The sequence below is a fragment of the Sinocyclocheilus anshuiensis genome, unplaced genomic scaffold (genome assembly GCF_001515605.1).
Source record: "Sinocyclocheilus anshuiensis isolate Anshui unplaced genomic scaffold, SAMN03320099.WGS_v1.1 scaffold772, whole genome shotgun sequence".
NCBI classification, from domain to species: Eukaryota; Metazoa; Chordata; class Actinopteri; order Cypriniformes; family Cyprinidae; genus Sinocyclocheilus; species Sinocyclocheilus anshuiensis.
In genome coordinates, this window is record NW_015558592.1 from 250583 (window position 1) to 269119 (window position 18537).

The 18537-nt window shown below is 37.3% G+C and overlaps 1 protein-coding gene across 3 annotated transcripts in view; it reads right to left on the bottom strand.

The window, feature by feature from the left end:
- Positions 1–18537, bottom strand: part of LOC107679992 (disheveled-associated activator of morphogenesis 1-like) — a 46954-nt gene that overhangs the window by 23330 nt on the left and 5087 nt on the right. For 2 of the 3 annotated variants that reach the window (XM_016475729.1, XM_016475728.1), the window contains exons 2-3: positions 2538–2771; positions 122–211 (exon numbers count right to left, since the gene is read on the bottom strand). In XM_016475729.1, the coding sequence (XP_016331215.1) occupies positions 122–211; positions 2538–2723 (276 nt within the window). In that variant the 5' untranslated portion in view covers positions 2724–2771. Of the gene's footprint in view, positions 1–121; positions 212–2537; positions 2773–13647; positions 13737–18537 lie in introns of those variants that run through there. The other variant, XM_016475727.1, reaches the window with a different exon arrangement.

An 18537-nucleotide genomic window follows, 5' to 3' on the forward strand; every position in this document is an offset into this window, starting at 1 on the left:
TTGTTTTAGGAAACTGCTATGTGTGGTTAATGCCAAGCTATACGTTCAGGTCTTTCAGAAAATGCAAAAGGCATCTGTGACGGGAGTCCCTGCCTAGTACCTTCCAGTGCCAATTTCTTACCTTTTTCTTGCTACAGTAGATTTGCCATTTCTTCTCGGCAGGAAGGGCAAACATGGCCTCTCTATGTTTTTCTGTGAGATCCAGCTCATCCTGTGGGAGAAAGAGATGAGAGGTTTTAAAATAATGTATACTTTGTCATTTAAAATACAATGGACTGTTTCACCTTTTAAAATTTTTTTTTTTTTGTCACATTCTAATACCGTTAAATGCCTAAATTTTACACTTTAGGTTGCTTATTTCTAATCTAATCTAATAATATAATATAATATAATATAATATAATATAATGTGGTACTGAATATGTATTATATTTATGCAAATAAAAAAATATTAGGTATTAAATAAATGCATAAAATAAATAAATAAATAATAAATTTTTTTAGACAGAGACCGACAGATATAGACAAAAAAATAAATAAGGAATGTAAAATGTACAAGAATGAATGAATGACAACAAAATGATATTTGATTTGGCAGTGACACACACACACAGGCTTCCTATCCAGTCAGCAATAAGGCCTGACAAAACCAACATGACTTAAATTCTGACATCAGCCTCTGGATATCACTGACCCTCAAGCGGGGGTTAATTTCCCACAATTCTGTGTGAGATAGAGAGTCCTTGTTTCTTCATGGCAAACAAAAGATTTAGTCATGTAAACCATCAATTAATGCCTGTACACTCCTGTGACCTCCGTGCATTCCCATGATGCAGTTCTGGCCTGAGTTGGTCATATTCAGTCCAGATGTTCAGGCACAAGTTAATTAACATCATGTGAGAGACACATACAACGAGCAGGTCCCGAGACCACTTTAACAGGCTGCATAAGGAAATAATGAGGATAAAAAGAATGAGAAATACAGGGAAATCGTATAATCCAACTTGTAAGTACTCATGTATATTTGAGCAGAGATTCCAGAGAGAGAACATCACATCCAGACACCACATCTATTGCAGAAGCAGGCAGGTCAAAATCTGATCTTGTCCAGACTGTTCTCTCATACTTTCTCCCTCTTTATGTCTCTGCAGGAAAAACCTGAACCTGAGATTTTGTTCTGCCATCCCTCACACTCACTAAAAGCCATTTAGATAGAAGCAGCTATCTTTCAACTTCATGAGGAGGACTGCTTTCTCACCTCAAATCGACACATAATCAAAAGCCTGCTAGAAGCATTTTCCTGTTAAATCAAGTCAACATGACACTGATTGATGCCTCAGTTGTGGCTCACTGTGAATCCTCAAAGACTCAGCAGGGGACAGGCTGCATATGGGATGGAGTCTGGCGCATGCAAGTCATCCATGAGCCCATCTGTGCCAAATGCCTGCTGGTCACGCGCTGGTGGGCATGAGACATACAGACGTTCTCTTACTCAATGGAGTCAGCAGAGCTCATGAGGGAACATGCATTGTCTAACACTCTTTACTGGACCATTAGCAGAGAATGCTTGGATTCCCCATATTACGGAGTCCAAGACAAGCACTGATTCACTCCACAAATGGAGGAATGGTAGAGCAAAGCAGTACTCAACTGAAGAACAAGCATTTTTCTAACTATTCCGATGGGATTATTTTGAATGAACCCACTTAACAGGCTCCATTTGTGATTTTTGGCCACGTGGGCTTGCATGCTAATGAACTCTGTATGTTCTGTCTTAGCAAAAAATGCAATGGTGAAAACCCGTCATGGGATGAAAGACAAGTTCCTCTCGGTTTTATTAAGTTATCCTTAACATGCCTTCCAATATTATGTCTGACAAAACCAAAGACCAGATTTGACTTTCAAAGTGGCTTGTGTCCAAAGATCTAGAGTATCAAGCTTCAATAGAAAGTTGAATAAAATACATAAACCAAAATAAAGTTAAACTACAATGAGTGCTCTATCTACCTATGCATCCATCCACCTACATATCTACTTAAACATCCATCCGCCCATCCACGCACTCAGCCATCTATTCCTCTACCAATCTATCTATATATTCATTCATCCATCCATCCACCGACCCATCCAACAATCCATCCATCCATCCACCCATTTATCTACCTACCCATCTATCCATTGATCCATCTACTTATCCATCAATCTACCCACCCACCCATCCATCCACCTACCATTCGTCCTTTCAACTATGCGTCCATCTAACCATCTACCTACCCATACATTCATCCATCCGTCCATCCATCCATGCATCTACCTACCCATACATCTATCCATTCATTTATCCATCCAATCCATCCATCTAAACATCTACCACCCATCTACTTACTCATCCATCTACATATCTACTGTATCTACATACACATCCATCTACCTATCCATCCATCCATCTACCTACCAATCCATCCATCCATCCAGTTAAGAGTTTGGGAAATAAATAAAACAAAAGAAAGAGTATAGAGGTCATGTTACAGCACATACCACCAGTTCAGTGAACATGGCATCCAGTTCCTCGGTGGGGGGCATAGGCAGGGTGGGCTCCATGCGTTGCAGTGTGAAGTTGCTATCATGGCGGAGGCGGTAGGTGATCTCGGGATGGTCGCTCTTCTTTAGACAGCAACAGAGGAATGACAGGCCCCGCCCTCCTCGCTTACGTGGGGCCATCATGGCCAGAGGCCCAGCCAGTCAAATGTGTCTCACTTTAGCTATGACCCCCTGTCCAAAAAAAAAACAAAAAGAGAAAATGAGGAGGGGTGACAAAGCTACAAATAAAAAAAATAATTTCTGCGAATCATTTCTTAGTTCACTGAAAATATGGATGGCTATGCTGAGAGTCTGAGACAGAGCTCAATGCAAAACACATGACTGAAAATCATACCGCCAACCAGGGCTGTCACATGAGATGTGTGATGTATTCAAACTAAAATATTCATGTATTAATATACTCCTGACAAACAGGTTACATTGGACCTCCCACTGAAGACCAGTAGCAATATGCAAAGTATCTGTATTGGTGCATAAAATCTAGCTGAAACGAATCACAATCAAGGCTTTGGTTATACTTTGCACAGTCACACTAGAATTCATACGTTTTGGGTTATTCATTTATTAAAGAAATGAATATTTTTATTCAGCAAGGATACATTACATTGATTAAAAACAACAGTAAAAACTTTTACACTGCTACAAATAAAAAATTTCAATTAAATGCGGTTCTTTTAACTCTATATTAATCAAAGAATCCTGAAAAACATTATCAATGATAATGATAAGAAATGTTTCTTGAGCACCAAATCAGCACATTAGAATGATTTCTGAAGGATCATGTGACACTAAAGAGTAATTACTACTGAAAATTCAGCTTTGCCCTCACAGGAAAAAAATACATTTTACAATATACAATATATATACAAAACTGTTATTTTAAATTGTAGTAATATTTCAGAATATTATTGTTTTTACTTAATTTTTCAAATCAGTGCAGCCTTAGTAAGGATAAGAAATTATTCTCAAAACATCTACAAATCTTACCGACCCCAAATTACAACAAATGAGATGTTGGATTATCAATTTGTGTTTGTGCAGTAAGACTCATAATGCCAGCACTGTATGATCTTATTACCCATTACAACACTCACATAAGCCTCATAAACTCCAGCAATACACAGCAGCATGATTCAACATGCAAAGCAATATGTAGACAGATAAAACAGCTATAAAAGCAATGAGCTATCATTTTACACTATTGGGTGCTTTTATGTGTGAACCACTTTACAGAAAGAAAACAAATTATTTTGCCACTAAACCTTGTTTATAATGTGCATTACAGGTAATATCCTTCAATCTTTTGTCACCTTGGAATTATAAGGTTCTATCTATCAGTTTTGACATTTTTGTCAAAACAGTTATTCACATATTATTTTGTGACCGCTTATTTACATAATGTGACTTTTTTTTAAGTTGTGTACATTTTGAGACTTTTTACTAAGACAACAAAAAGATTCTATCTGTAAAGTATATGGAATGCAAAATCTTTGAAGCTCAATATCTCAAAACCGTTCAGAATGCAGATATAACCTTATAATTCCAATGTGGCAATTTAAGAGGATCTGTGTCTATCAGTGAAAGGCAACTGCATGAGAATATTGCATTTTAACAGTGGAAAAATCAGAGGTGCTCTTCACAAGGATTAAGACAAAAAGCTAAAGCAACAAAATGAGTAAAATCGAATATTAGAACTTGATGAATTTGTTTTCTTTTTACTCTCAAGAGTAAACAACAGTTGTTTTACAAAAACCAAGGTGTGGTGGTGTAATATGTTATCTAGAATGGGAACCAAAAGGTTGTTTTTGGGTTGAACACCAAAAAGGCCAATCCATGAGCTATAAACACTGTGAAAGAAGTAAGTTGTAAAACAGAAATGAAAAAAAAACAATTTGAGCTTCTGCACATCAAGACATATGGTATGTTCTTCACACAAAGTTATCGTATGGCATAATACAACTTGAAATATAGTGCATGAACCGCTTTTTATATCCTTTTTGAACTGAATGAACTTTTAACAAAACTTGCTCCTTTTAAATGGATGTGGAACAACAAAATGGTGAGCAAATGCTGACTAATTTTTACATTTTTTTTTTTGGATGGAAAAACCCCAGGTTACTCCAAGGGACTGTCCTTGTAATTTGTGCCTCTTCATAATAAAAGTGGCTGTCAAATGACTTTGTTTCATCTACATCCCCCAGATGTCCCAGATTTCATAAAACAAAAGACACTGTCTGTAGTCTTTATCCTCAGACCTCACACAATGAAACTGACCTCTCAAAAGACACAACCGTGCTCATCTTCCCTTTCACCATATTAGGAATAACTGAGAAAGTTACCGTGCCCAACTTTATCTTCATCCAGTTCTGTTTTAATGAGTAGACCAGTCTGAGCTCTAGCGCTAAAGCCATCATGACCCCAAAGAAGTCAAACATAAACTTCACTCTGAATTTACGATCAGACCCAGAAGCTCAAAGTGACCAGATGTTTCCCTTTAGAAGAACAGGGACATAACGGCTTAAATGGCTTCAAGATTAGGCTGGAGCTTATAGTACGTGTGTTTGTGTAAAATCTGCTCAGTGTACTTGACCCTGCAGAGCAGGTTTATAGTGCCATTATACCCAAACACAGACTTAAACGGCGATGCCCAACATGATCTGCCATGCGGTTTGACCTCTGAATGTTTTGTCTGCAGCTCATCTGAGAAAAGAAAATGCTAAAAATTATTCCATCAATTTACAATTTGTAATTATATACAACCATCAGAATCAAAATATAAAATGTAATTTTTGGAGGCTTTTGCCTCTTTTATTTAGAAGACGGTGGAGAATTCACAGGAAATGATGAGGATAAAGAAGTGGCGGACCAAAAAAATGACCCGAGCTGGACTCAAAACTCAAATTTAAACACAACTAATAAAACTAAATAACACAATTTATCTAAATGAATTTAACATAATAATACAAAAGAGTATTTAACTGAATGCTTATTTACAATACAAATGCAATGTCATGCAAGAACATCTGTGAACACTTTGATAATTTAAATTAATTAGTTTTGAGGAATCTTCAGAATGATTTACTAAAAATCAAATGAACCTTCCAATGCTTTTGAAATCAAGAAAGGATATTCTATGTGAGTGTGTTTGATTATTGCCTCAGCTTATTAGGTTATAAGGATGCATGCACAGTATGCATTTAAAAAAAAAAGTTTTGTCAGCATTTTGTTATGCTATAACATGTCTGATTGAAGAAAACAGCTTGATGCCAGAAAAGCTACAGTAGAAAACATCTGAGAGACTGTCATGTTACTGAAAAATGTAGGTCAATTAGTATGAATGCAACTAATCTTCAACTCTTTTCTCAAAGAAAGTAAACTCATTCAGATCAAACAAGATTCAAAGGTAAAACTATGGCTCACAGATGAGAAAGAGAGAAAAAAGGAAGGAAGAAAGGAAGACAAAGAGGAAGCAAAATTGCAGAGGAAACTCTTCTTTTTTCGGAGCGCTGAAACGAATGATTCACTCGGCCATGTCAACAATCTGGATGTTCACACTAACACGGCCTTGTGTGATTTTTTTTCCCAACGTGGAAGAGAATCTCGATTCTCACACTGTAACTATTTAGCAGCGATAACCCAGCAGACTAGACACAGCTGTTCTCCTGAGCAAGGCTGGGAATTTTCTCACCACTGGGTTTATTTCTTTGTGTGAAAATAGCTCCGGCCCGGCCAGTTGGTCCAACGATCAGTGGGCAAAGACCACACACTTCACACCATAAGAATGGATACCACGTCTATTATTAGATCAACTTGAACAAAAGACGACATGAACTGCATCTTGGTTTGTGGTATTTTAAGTTGCTTTTTTTCAAATTTGTACATGAGAGCAAGCTTTGAGAACAAAGACGCTCTCAGTAACATTTATTCATTTAGCAGATTAGTGAATCTCACGAAAACATGCCCAAATCACATTTCACATCATTTTTTATTTACTTTTTTACTTTCAAGTGAATAATGCAAGCACACAGTATGCCAGTAAATCATTAACAAGTGGAAGATTTTAATCGTGCCGCTGCTAGATGTCCTTGTTCACAAGGTCTGATCCAAACTATGACCCACGAACACTGCTAAGCAAATATTATGTTCCTTTATTCAAACCACATACAATGCAGAGCTTATCTGACAAATGTCAAAATAAAAACTGGTAATCCAAATCCACATCTTGTCCAAACGAAGAACTGGGATCGCCAGGGAGCTAAATAATCTTTACATCCTGGGAAACCCCTGAAATGTAAACATTAAAAAAAATAAAATAAAAAATAAAAGACTAGCGCAGGAAAGTTATTATTACAAAACCAACAAACGTGTCAATGTATAAAAAATGACAGTCGGCTCCTCATCTTTTCAGCTCATTTGCTCATGGGTCACCACAGTCTGTACCGAGACAGGTGACTAAAATATTTATATAACTAAAATAGTAATAGAATCAGCAGCTAGCCTAAATGAAAGCAAACATGTGCTGTGCTATGAACCGAGCATAACATTTTATCCCTAATAAAAAATGACATCTTTCCCAAAGCCCAAATAAAATAAGAGTCTCGCTGTGCTTGTAAAACACATAAAACAGCCAGTTTGTTTATGTATAAGCTTGTCTTTTCTAAATGGACATCTGTCAACTGAAAAAAAGCATGTTTAACAAATTCAGGCCACTACAGCTCTGCCCTTGTTCAAGTCAATTTAATTTGATATGCATCCCTGAGAGTGTTGTAGTTGTTACCTAAAACTATAACTATTAAAAATTATTTTCGTTAATTGAAATAAAGCTGAAATAAAATATAAAGATGAAAATCTTAAACTTAAAAACTTAGAAATGTTGCCTTGGCCAAAAAAATTTAGAAATGTTGCCTTGGCAACTAACGAAAATATATTTAAAAAAATAATAATCAAAAATAAAAAAATAATAATAAAAATAAAATTCACAAAAGCATATCAAATTACTGAAGTTTAAACTAAAATAAAAGCCAAATCAAAATATTAATAAATACAAAAACAGAATACAAATAATACTAAACTAACACTGTCCTTGAAAATGGTTAACATTAACTCGCAGCATTAAGCACTTGTCCAGATACTCCCAGCCTCCTCTTCCAAAGCAATTCAGATAAATTGTTGGAGGGGAATGGTATCAAATTCTGCAAACCTTGTACCGTCTCTATTAGAGTTCAGTCCCAGGAGACTAAAATCAAGGTCTACCCACGACAAGACCGATATTTTGCTACAAAAATCATGCACGCAACAGTTATAAAAGCGTATAGTGAGTATAAAAGTGAATACTGACAACAAGCACATTCAAGAAAAGTGGGAGGGAACATGTGAAGGAAGGTAAATCTCAAGTAATGTGCATGTCCGTGCAGCAACTGGCATGAAAATGCCTCCATAACACACTTGTCTTATGAAATATCTCTCTCTGTCATACACCAGTGGATCTAATCCACGAGAGCCCAGCCCTCGTATGTCCGTGCTCCACCCTGGTGGCCAGGCCTCTTTATGTAAGCAAAGTTCGATCTTTATGAATGGCTGTGTTGATCCTGCACCGGGAAGCAATTCCCATTCATGCTGGATCATGAGTCAGTGCATTATGGGAATTCATCAAAATCATGAAGCATGTTTACACTTCAGCATATTTCAAATGAATGGTTTCAAGAATGAAAGTTGAGAGCAAACATGATACAATGTTACGCTAAATACAAACATGATACAATGTTACGCTAAATACAAACATGATACAATGGGGAAAAAATATCTGAACACATCAGCCACACTTTAAATATCTAAATGTAATAAGACACACTTAAAAATATGTAAATGTCTTTGCATAGCATTTGTTTTAAAGACAAATAGTATACTTTTCAAGCAAAACACTTGAATCCACTATCCACTATAATCACCTTGAGACCATTTGGTTAAAAGTTATTGCAAAAAAATGGCTCAGAAAAGTGAAGTTACTTCTGGAAAACTCTAGCAGCATTTGTTTGTAGATGCCACTTGGTTTGACACTTGGTATCTGATGCAGTGACATTCAGACATTTTAAATGTGACTTCAGTGTTCAAAAGTGACCTTTTTTTAGGCCACTGTACATTTGATCTTTCTTTGAATAGCAATTTGGCATGTTGAGAGCATCTGTAGAGCTGCATGCTGCTTATATACTAGGGATGCACCGAATGTTCGGCAACCGAAATTATTCGGCCGAAAATAGCATAAAAAAGCTCTTTCGGTGTTCGGCCGAATAAGCGAAAAGACCGAATAAATTGTACCGAACAATGATAAGATGCGATCAAATAGTAACCAGCGCAGAGTGAGAGGTGCGCACTCTTTATTATGCAGCACACACGTCAGCAGTGTGGAAGCATTTAAACTGTCGGAGAAAGACGCAAAAATCATTACAAGCACCGACAGCGAGAAACTGTTTAGGACTGCATCGCATGTCTTCAATGAGAAGAGGAAGGGGTGATTGTTGCTGGTTACTGTATGATGATTGAAATTGCGAAATGGCCTTAAACAATTAGTAAATAAACTGCAGAACAATATGTTTTCCAATACACGCGTGCATTGCATGTATTCTGACAGCACTGCACGAGCTCGCGGTGCTATCTGCTCGTTAGCCAGGGTTCAAATTGCATCAGTTGCTCAGTCACATTTTATGAATTTTTATAAGGCATGTGACAATGTAATACGTACGACGTATTTGTAATGAGACTCATTTATAAATCTGTTGTCAACAAAAATAAGCATTGAGGTCTTCCTGCGCGTTTCCGCCAAAATAAAAGTTGAGAAAAAGCAAGAACTCTAATCAACATTCACAAATGTTAGTATTGTAATTTTACTGTTGTTCTGTAAAATAAAATAAAAAAGTAAGACAATAATAATGATAATAATCATTACAACAGCTCTGGTTTAATACATTTATTATAACATTCACACATAGTGTTCAAATTAGGATCTGTAATATTTTCTAATGTTTTAAAAGAAGTCTCTTCTCAGCAAGGCTGCTTTTAATTGTACAGTAAAAAAATTATTACTTATTATCCTCAATCTACATACAGATTGTAAGAGAAATAAACTAAAAGAAGCAACGGAAATTTCTGCCAGTTTCGCACAAATATTGGTAACTGTGGTCATCAACACTTCCACCACTTCAGATCACAGAGCGCTTTGTCTTCAGTTGTTGTCAGCATGTCTATCTAGGTTGTTGTTGCTTTTCACTGCAAACAGCTGAATGTGGAGGAGACCGAATCACTATTTGTTTATCGGTCAATCGCCAATGGAATGAACAGATCTTACATGCATAGCTTGCAAGCAAAGCATTCTAAAGATTATTAAAATATGTGCATTCTTCAAATACAGTACATGGAAAGACAAGTGAGCCCGTTTCAGCTTTGTGTTGCTTTAAAGAGTTGTAATCGCTTTCATTAACAGTCTCACCACATTTAGGCACCATCTAAAGAGTTAGGGCGGTTGGATTTGTAAAAGAGAGGGTTCTCAAAGAGGCACACAACTTAAGTGATGTCATGGGAAATGTACTGCTCATGGGTAATTTGCATTTTCTTTCTTTGCTGGTGCAACGGTTATAATAGGAACAAGATATTTTAATATGTAGTCTTAAAATAATTTAAATTTGTTTAAATTTGAAACATAAATAAGTATGCATTAAATTGATCAAAAGTGACAGAAAATACAGTGTTATATCATAAAATAAATTGTTACAAAATACAGTTCAAATAAATGCTTAAATTTTTTTTTAAATGAATCTTTAAAAAAAATGTATCAAAGTTTCCACAAAATATATTCAACAGATAGATTGTGTGACACTGAAGACTGGAGTAATGGCTGCTGAAAATTCAGCTTTGCAATCAGAGAAATAAAGTACATTTTAAAATATGTTAAAATAGAAAAGCTATTTTAAATTGCAATAATATTTCACAATATTACAACCCCAAACTTTTGAACAGTAGCATTCTAATGCTAGTCGATTGCAAAGAGCGTTGTGAAGGCCTTCAAAGACAGTCCTAAGATACTGTGCCTTTAAACCAAACCAGCACTAATGCATACATCCCAGAGCGAACATCTCTCAAGCACTGGAGCTCCATAATAACATAATTGCACAGCAATTGTGTGGACATATGAAGCAGGATTTTGAGGTCCCATGATGTAGCCAGCAGTCATATCTCTTCCAGGATATGACCTAAAGAGCTCTTATAGGGAAGACAACAGCACTTCAACACCAGACTATCTCAACAGACCTCACTGAATAATCTAATGAGAAGTGTGGCTGTCAGTCTGTCTTTCCTTATTTTCTCTGTGACATTTTCTCCCCCTGTGCCATTTATCTTGTGCCTGTGTCATTGCCACGGAAAAAAAATCCATCATCATCAGTGCTCTGATATCAAACGCAGTCATGAAACTAACACTAAACCAACAGCTCCACAGGCTTGCGACATTGTCTGTAATTTTCTGCCTCTCTCATTAAAAGCTAATCCATAACTCTGGAAGCCTTGATCACTGGGCCTGCAGAAGAGCGAATGGGTTTCCATTTTAGAGTTTACATAATGGAGGTCATCCAGTGCAGCTCTCAGGCCAGTCTAGGACCAGCTAGAAAACAAACCCTGGCCTTTGGTCTGTCATCCAGCAGTCACAAGCCAACGTTCCTAATGGCAAGTTACAGTATTGATCCCTGCTGAACTAATCAAAGTGATGTCAGTCTGTTATTGGCATGTGCAACCACGAGATTCATCCGCCATGTGAGTGAGTGAAGTGACGTGTGGACAAGTATGGTGTCCCATACTCGGAATTTGTGCTCTGCATTTAACCCATCCAAGTGCACACACACAGTAGTGAACACACACACACACACACACACACACACACACACACACACCATGACCACACACCCGGAGCAGTGGGCAGCCACGTGCTGCGGTGCCCGGGGAGCAGTTCAGGGGTTCGTTGCTGTGTGAATAGCCTATAACAAGGTGGAAAAAAGCTAATGAGAGCTTTTATTAAACAAATGTTTTAAAAGACAAAGTTTTGAAAAGAGTGATTGCATTATATGTAACAACGAAATGAAATATATGAAACAAATGAAATAAAACAAGAAGTATGAAAACAAACAGAAAACAATAAAGGAAGATATTTATACATAAAGGTTAAACTAAGCCAACTTAGAAAACATAAGACTAATGTAAGTGTTTGTTATGTAGGTATTTAGATATACTCTGTTGTATTTTGCACAGACTTCCAAGATCAATTGAAAAAAAATATTCAATACTAAATGTAGACAGTTTGTATATTTAGTTTTAATTTTAATTAAAAAACATTTAAGAGAGAAAATATTAAGATTCTTATATATGCATTTATTAATTCATGCAAGATAACCCAAAATGTCCAAAAACAAGTCACGTCAAACACCCACATATGACCATTATCTATGTTCCTGTTAAGTCAGATAGATAGTAAGCTTGTTGTGTATACCAGATGCCGTATAGCCACATTTAAGCTCACTTGGGCTATATGTGTGATCAATAACATCAGGACAGTAGCAGGGGCGTCCCACAGGGGTCATATGCACCTCTCGGGGATCAAAGCACTTAGACAAAACAAGAAAGGCAACTAGAGAGGAAAGATGAAAAAATGCTGTCCATCAGGCAGACAAGTCGAATAGTTTTCAAAACACAGACCCCTGACCCACATCATTCTACAGCAACATTGAAGCATGAATCCCCAAAGTCAGACTCCTCCAGAGTCCAGAGAACCAGTATTATCCAGCAGACGCACACTGTCTGCAGTTATCAGGCACGTTTGTGATTCAGCAGCCTGCATTACATGTGCTAATCCCATGGTTTCACTACTGGGGATTGTGGTCGAGCTGAGTATATAATGAGTTTCCCCGAGCTCAACAGTGATTGGACAAGCAAATATTAAAGCACACATGCTGATATTGGTTATTAATTATTGCTGGAGGGTCATCAACAGGTATCAGCGGTTATCATGTAAAAAAGCACCATCCAAATGTCACCATAGTTATGATCACAATGCAAAATGATACTGAAAAGGACAAAGATACTATAGTACACTCTTAAAAGTAAAGGTTCCAAAAGGGAGTTTTCACAGTGATGTGTTTCTGCAGTGATGCCATAGAAGATCCATTTTTGGTTCCCCAAAGAACCTTTCAGCAAGCAGTTCTAAAACGAACCATTTATTTTAATGTTAATAACATTTCAATCATCTAAAGAACCTTTTCTCCTATAAAGAACCCCTTAATGGTTCCATGGATGTTAAAGGTTCTTCATGGAACCATCAATGGCAATAAAAAACGTATGGCACTGCTGTGAAAACCACCTTTAGAAAACGTTTTTTTAAGAGTGTGGAATCAAAGATGCCAATATAGAACCTTTATTTTGTAGAGTGTAGTATTGAAGTAAACGTGAACATGTATACACACAAACACACACACACACACACACACACACACACACATATATATATATATATATATATAGATAGATGTCTAACCTCTGACTCACATCCAACAAAAACAGATCAGTACATTCAAAATGGACAAACATAAATCAAAAAGGACAGTAACAAATTAGATTAATAAATCATCGACAGGCTGTTTATTTATAGCTGATTAAATATGTAATTATGTCACTTGGCACACCCACAGGAAAAATGCACACCAGTCTCATTCCATTCATAACACTTCCTCGGTTGAGGTCAGAACTTTATGGCTGCATCACATGACTCACTTAGATAAGGGCCTGGGATGAAAAAGACAAAGGCACACACACCAGTTCATCTGAGGCCAAAGGGTAAGTATGCATAAAGCTTATCGGCAGGCATGTATCCATGTATCTTCACACGGCAACCCACACAACAAACTCTAACAAAGCTACACTAGCTGAGAAATACAGAAACAAACATCCTAAAATGTCAATGTTAAAGTGACTTCACATTTTGATTTCTCTAATTCAAAGACAGCACGCTCACCTCTCAGAAAGGCACATCAAGAGCACATCGTCATGTAAAATCCAGGCAGTGAGAGCTTTGTTGATCTCAGCCCTGAATGCTGCGGTGTGGGAAGCACGCAGACCACAACGGCTCATACATCTCTCACCATTAAATCTGGTCCTGAAATAACCGACGAAACTCCCTCTACTCCACAAGATCAACACAAAAAATGAGTCTTCCAAACAGTTCGGTCTCCGGTTTAATTCTCCACTGGATTTACAGTATAAGCAGTCTGAATATTTTAATATCTGACTACAACTATAAGCTTGAGCTCAGAGTCTGAATAAGTGCACCATCCACACACACACACACAGTCAGACAGATGTTCCGGGTCTGAGTAGGACCACCCTCTTCCTGTATACCACACCTCCTTTCTGCACTGTCCAATGGGAGGGCAGTAAGAGGGATTGCGTTGAGTTTGACTCCACCCTCAGTCACAGAGCTGACAAGTGTACAGTGACAAATAGATGTTAGAGGAATACAATAACATGGATTACTGAACTAATCACTAGTCTAGTATTGTGCTTGCTAAGCAGTATTATTACCAAACTAATTTTTTTTTTAATATATTATGTTATATATTATAAATTTTTGGTATTTGAAATACAGCTAAAATAAAATGTAAAAAAAAACAAAAAACACTTAAACGAAAAATGTTGCCTTGACAACCGACTGGAATAAATAAAGTTGAAGTTGAAGAATTATTGTGTTTAAACGTCTGTGAAAGATTGTATTACTGTACGGTGTAAAAAAAAGAAAAAAGAATTGCAATTCTGAAAAAGCATTTTCAATGACAATGTTTAGATTTGAAATCAAACTAATGGATAAATGTTGTGTTTGTGGTAAACAGCCAAAGACCATCCGAGGAGTGCGTGAATGCAGTAATTACACTTGCTCTGATGCTGCAGGTAGCCTACCGTTAGCTAGCTAAGCTAAACACGCTTAAATTAAAATGCTTAAGCTAAACTCCCCTTGTAATGAGTTGCAATGAGAAGTGTTTCTAAACCTGTTGTCCTACAAAAGAGAACATTAGAATGTTTTTACTCCACAACACCAGTCAAATGCTTCCTTTTGTGATCTGATGTGGCTTCTTGTCACAGATTGAGACAGAAAAGATGTTATGTACTGTAAAAAGCATATGGTAAAAAGGCTACGTCGGTTAGCAATGGATTATAAATATACTTAATTATGATGAAAATACCAAAGATGTCTTGAATTACACAGATAAACTCTACATTGTCACAGTTAAACAAAAGTGTTGCGTTTATAATTTTGTTCAGTGTAGCTTTCTCTACGTGCCTACAAATAAAGCTTGCTTTTGTTAAAGTGGGTGCAGTGAAGACAGCAAACAAGTTAAAGCAAATTATGCAAGACTTGATTTGAAATGATCATAATTCTGAATGCCTCCTGTCTATTAACAGTTTACAAACCTTTGGCTTAGAAACACAGCTGGAGAGGACAATTAAAAAGCCGAACAGCTGTCACAGATCATCTTTACTACAGAAATGTTTATTTTACGATTATTGCCATTTTTTGGAAATATTTCTGACCTTCTGTTGCAAAGCATTACGAGCTCTCAGGCATTCCAGGCAAATAGGCCTTTTCGGGCAAATGAATAAATCAAACGTTTTTAGTACTGGTTTCAAAAACACATTAAATTTGACATGATACGGCATCTGCAACACATTTTACTTCTTAATTACTTTTTTGAGTTAAAATGGACTCAATTGTGAAAAATTAGCAAAAATAAGCAATACTGTCAATATTGGCTATGAATATTGAACAACATCACTGAGCAGGTATTGGTTAACATTCACCAGCTGAAAAAGAAAGTTGTTTCAGAGGCTGAACAAGTTATTACATTTTGATTAAAGATTTTTTTTCTTATTAACGTACATTACTAAAATAATCCACAATAAGACCAGAAACATGTATTAAGAAAGTCGATACGGTTTTCATTTCATGTTCACTGAAATTCACACAGATGATGTCTGGTCACATACTGTATCTTAACAAACACTGATTGATCATTCAGTTAGCATTACCCATATCACTGCAGCAACTGATTAATCACTAGTTAACGTCACTCAATTGATCTTCATCATCCAATCAGCAGTTCTTGTACACAGACACACACAAAAACACGTACACAATGTCTGGTTGCATTCCTAGAGCACTCCGTTTCAGATACAAAATGCCATTATTTTCCCAGAATACTACCCGGAAGCAATAACGAAAGCCTTGGTTTCCAAGAGAAGATCAAATTTCCTCTGTTTAAAGGACACGAACCAGAGTGCATCTGGCTCTTTCCTCTTCTGTGCTGAGCACAGGTCACCGAGGTCAGGTTAGAGTCATCGACAGGAAGTGTGGGTACCGCTAATGGTGATGTATGCCTGTCGACAGCAGTTATTGATCATGAACTTTGCTCTTTGCATCAGTGGAGCAGACAAATACATTCACTTCACTGCATTAGCACAACAACATCTACCATCTGAGGTCAGAGTCCATGCCAATTTTGTTAACATTAACGTTTTTTAATAGAATATCTAACTGCAATATCTTGGCTATATATTGGAACATCTCTATTTACTGACTACAAATGCATTTCCTGAAGGAAACAGCAGTGCTGTCAAAGCAACAAAAGAACACTCGTTAATGTATTGGCTGAAATGTCACAGAGGCAAATCTTGTTTTCTATCAGCTGTGCACTAACACATAATGTGGTTTTTGTGCCTATGCAGTGTAGATGACAATCTGTGTCTGTATACACAAAAAGATGTAAAAGACCAACTGCAATTCAGAATGCAATATTACTGACATCATTGCAGTGTTACATTTTGATTAAAAATATATTAACAATGGGAATTTAAAATGTAATTAATAAATTACCGTATTGACCCGAATATAAGACGATGTTTTTTTCTTGGTTCAAAACAATCCAAGCTTGATCTTCAAATAAATCCAACCTTTTTTCCTTACAACTCAAAGGTCTAATGTTTTATGGACAATATAGTCAATATTTTGGGTCCATAAAGGAAACAATTTTTTTTCATTATAGGTGTGTCACACACACAGGCGGATGAATTCAAGGTGTGACAACTCAGAACCTCACCCTTTGGAAACAACCTGTGATTTATTTAAACATATAGCTGTATATGACACCCAGTGTTGACAAGTGCCTTTTAACCATCCAGTCTGACAGATAGTGGTAGCAAACATGGAAATACTTAAGTTAGAGACATAACCCAGCAATCCCTAACCCTAAAGCAGCTATTATCGGCCTAATTAAATACACCAGAAAGTGAATAAATAGTTCATTTTTTCAAAAATAGTTCTGGCAAGAATGGTGGCACAGACTTGCTTTTGTCCGTAGTCTAGGGGATGAAGCTGAGAGCTCTGTGGCCTTTCTTCCACGCAGCAAGATAAATGTGGTCAGTTTTCACCATTATTGCTCTAATGTGTGCCCCAAAGGGCTTCTAGACATTGCCAAACCCGAAGAAGCATACTGGTTCACCCTGGTAACAAAAAGAGCAATAAAATTCCCCCCGAAAATTACACTACCACTGGCTACTGTTTGGAAACACCCTACCGCATGTGCCGGCACCAACCCAGAGCCAATTAGAGACCTTTTGACTTGATTGCATTTCCATTTAAGCTATACCCACATTTGCACACATTTCATGGCCCACTGAAATGTTTAGTTAATGCTGGCAGGTTGCAAGCATTTCCTTCTGCAAAGCTACCTAGCGCCCTCAGTTCTTGAATAAAATGACCTGCAAAACATCTTTGTTTTAATCCCCAAGCGTATTAATTGTCGGCCTGTCTTCCTGGTGCAAGCAGAGTTCAAGGCTACGCCGTTTCTGCTGCTTCTGTAAACTACTCGAGCATCTGATGTAGATTCAAAGGACAATGGCTGCTAGCCGCCACCTTCTCCATCTGGTGAATCCATCACTTAAAACCCACTCCATTTAGAATAACTATGTCACGCCTTCCCATGTGTCACTGAGGCTAAAGGACAGGGGTTTCAAACTGGAGAAAAAGTGTGCATAACATAACATAACATATAGCATAACATAAACTGTTAAAGGCAGACATTTAGTTGATCTATATTAAGGAATGTTACTAGAGCTCTTGCATCAGTTGTAGATTGCAACAGGACGCCATGGGCCATGGCAATGCTTGATACTACAGGAACCTGTAAAAAGAACGGATCGGTTCAATGGTATGTGTGTCCCCTGCCCATGCTGAGAGCCCCCTATGCTTGTTGGAGCACTTGGGTGCCAAACATGAATAACATGAGATCAGAGCATTGTCCGAGTTTTATCCAGGAGAGAATGGCAAATTTACACTGGGCTTTTGTTCCACTACACTGGACAGAGCTGGGATAGGCCTCCCAGAACACCTCCTATATCCGAGGCACACAAACCCTGAGGCACATCCACACACACACACACACACACTAGGCATGGGCTGATTACCGGTTTCAAGGTATACGGCGATTTGAAAATTTCGGACGCACAGAGAAAAATACTGTAGCAGATAGATCACTCACTGTTCATGATGCACGAACTATTGGAAGAAAATCCTCAATATTGATTTGGGGGTTTATATGAATGTGTTTCTGAGGGGAACTGACTGTCTTCAGAAAAGTTTACGTGGTATTTTCTTTTAATCTCGTCTCTGTATAGTTTATATTAAAGCAGTGTTTCAGGCAGTGCTGCTTTGTTTACAGCGGTAACCAAGGAAACGCCGTATCTGGTGTTCCTGAAGCGCCTCCTGCTGTCAGAGAGTAAATACACGCTTAAAAATAAAGGTGCTTCACGATGCCATAGAAGAACCTTTTTGTCTAAATGGTTCCATAAAGAACCT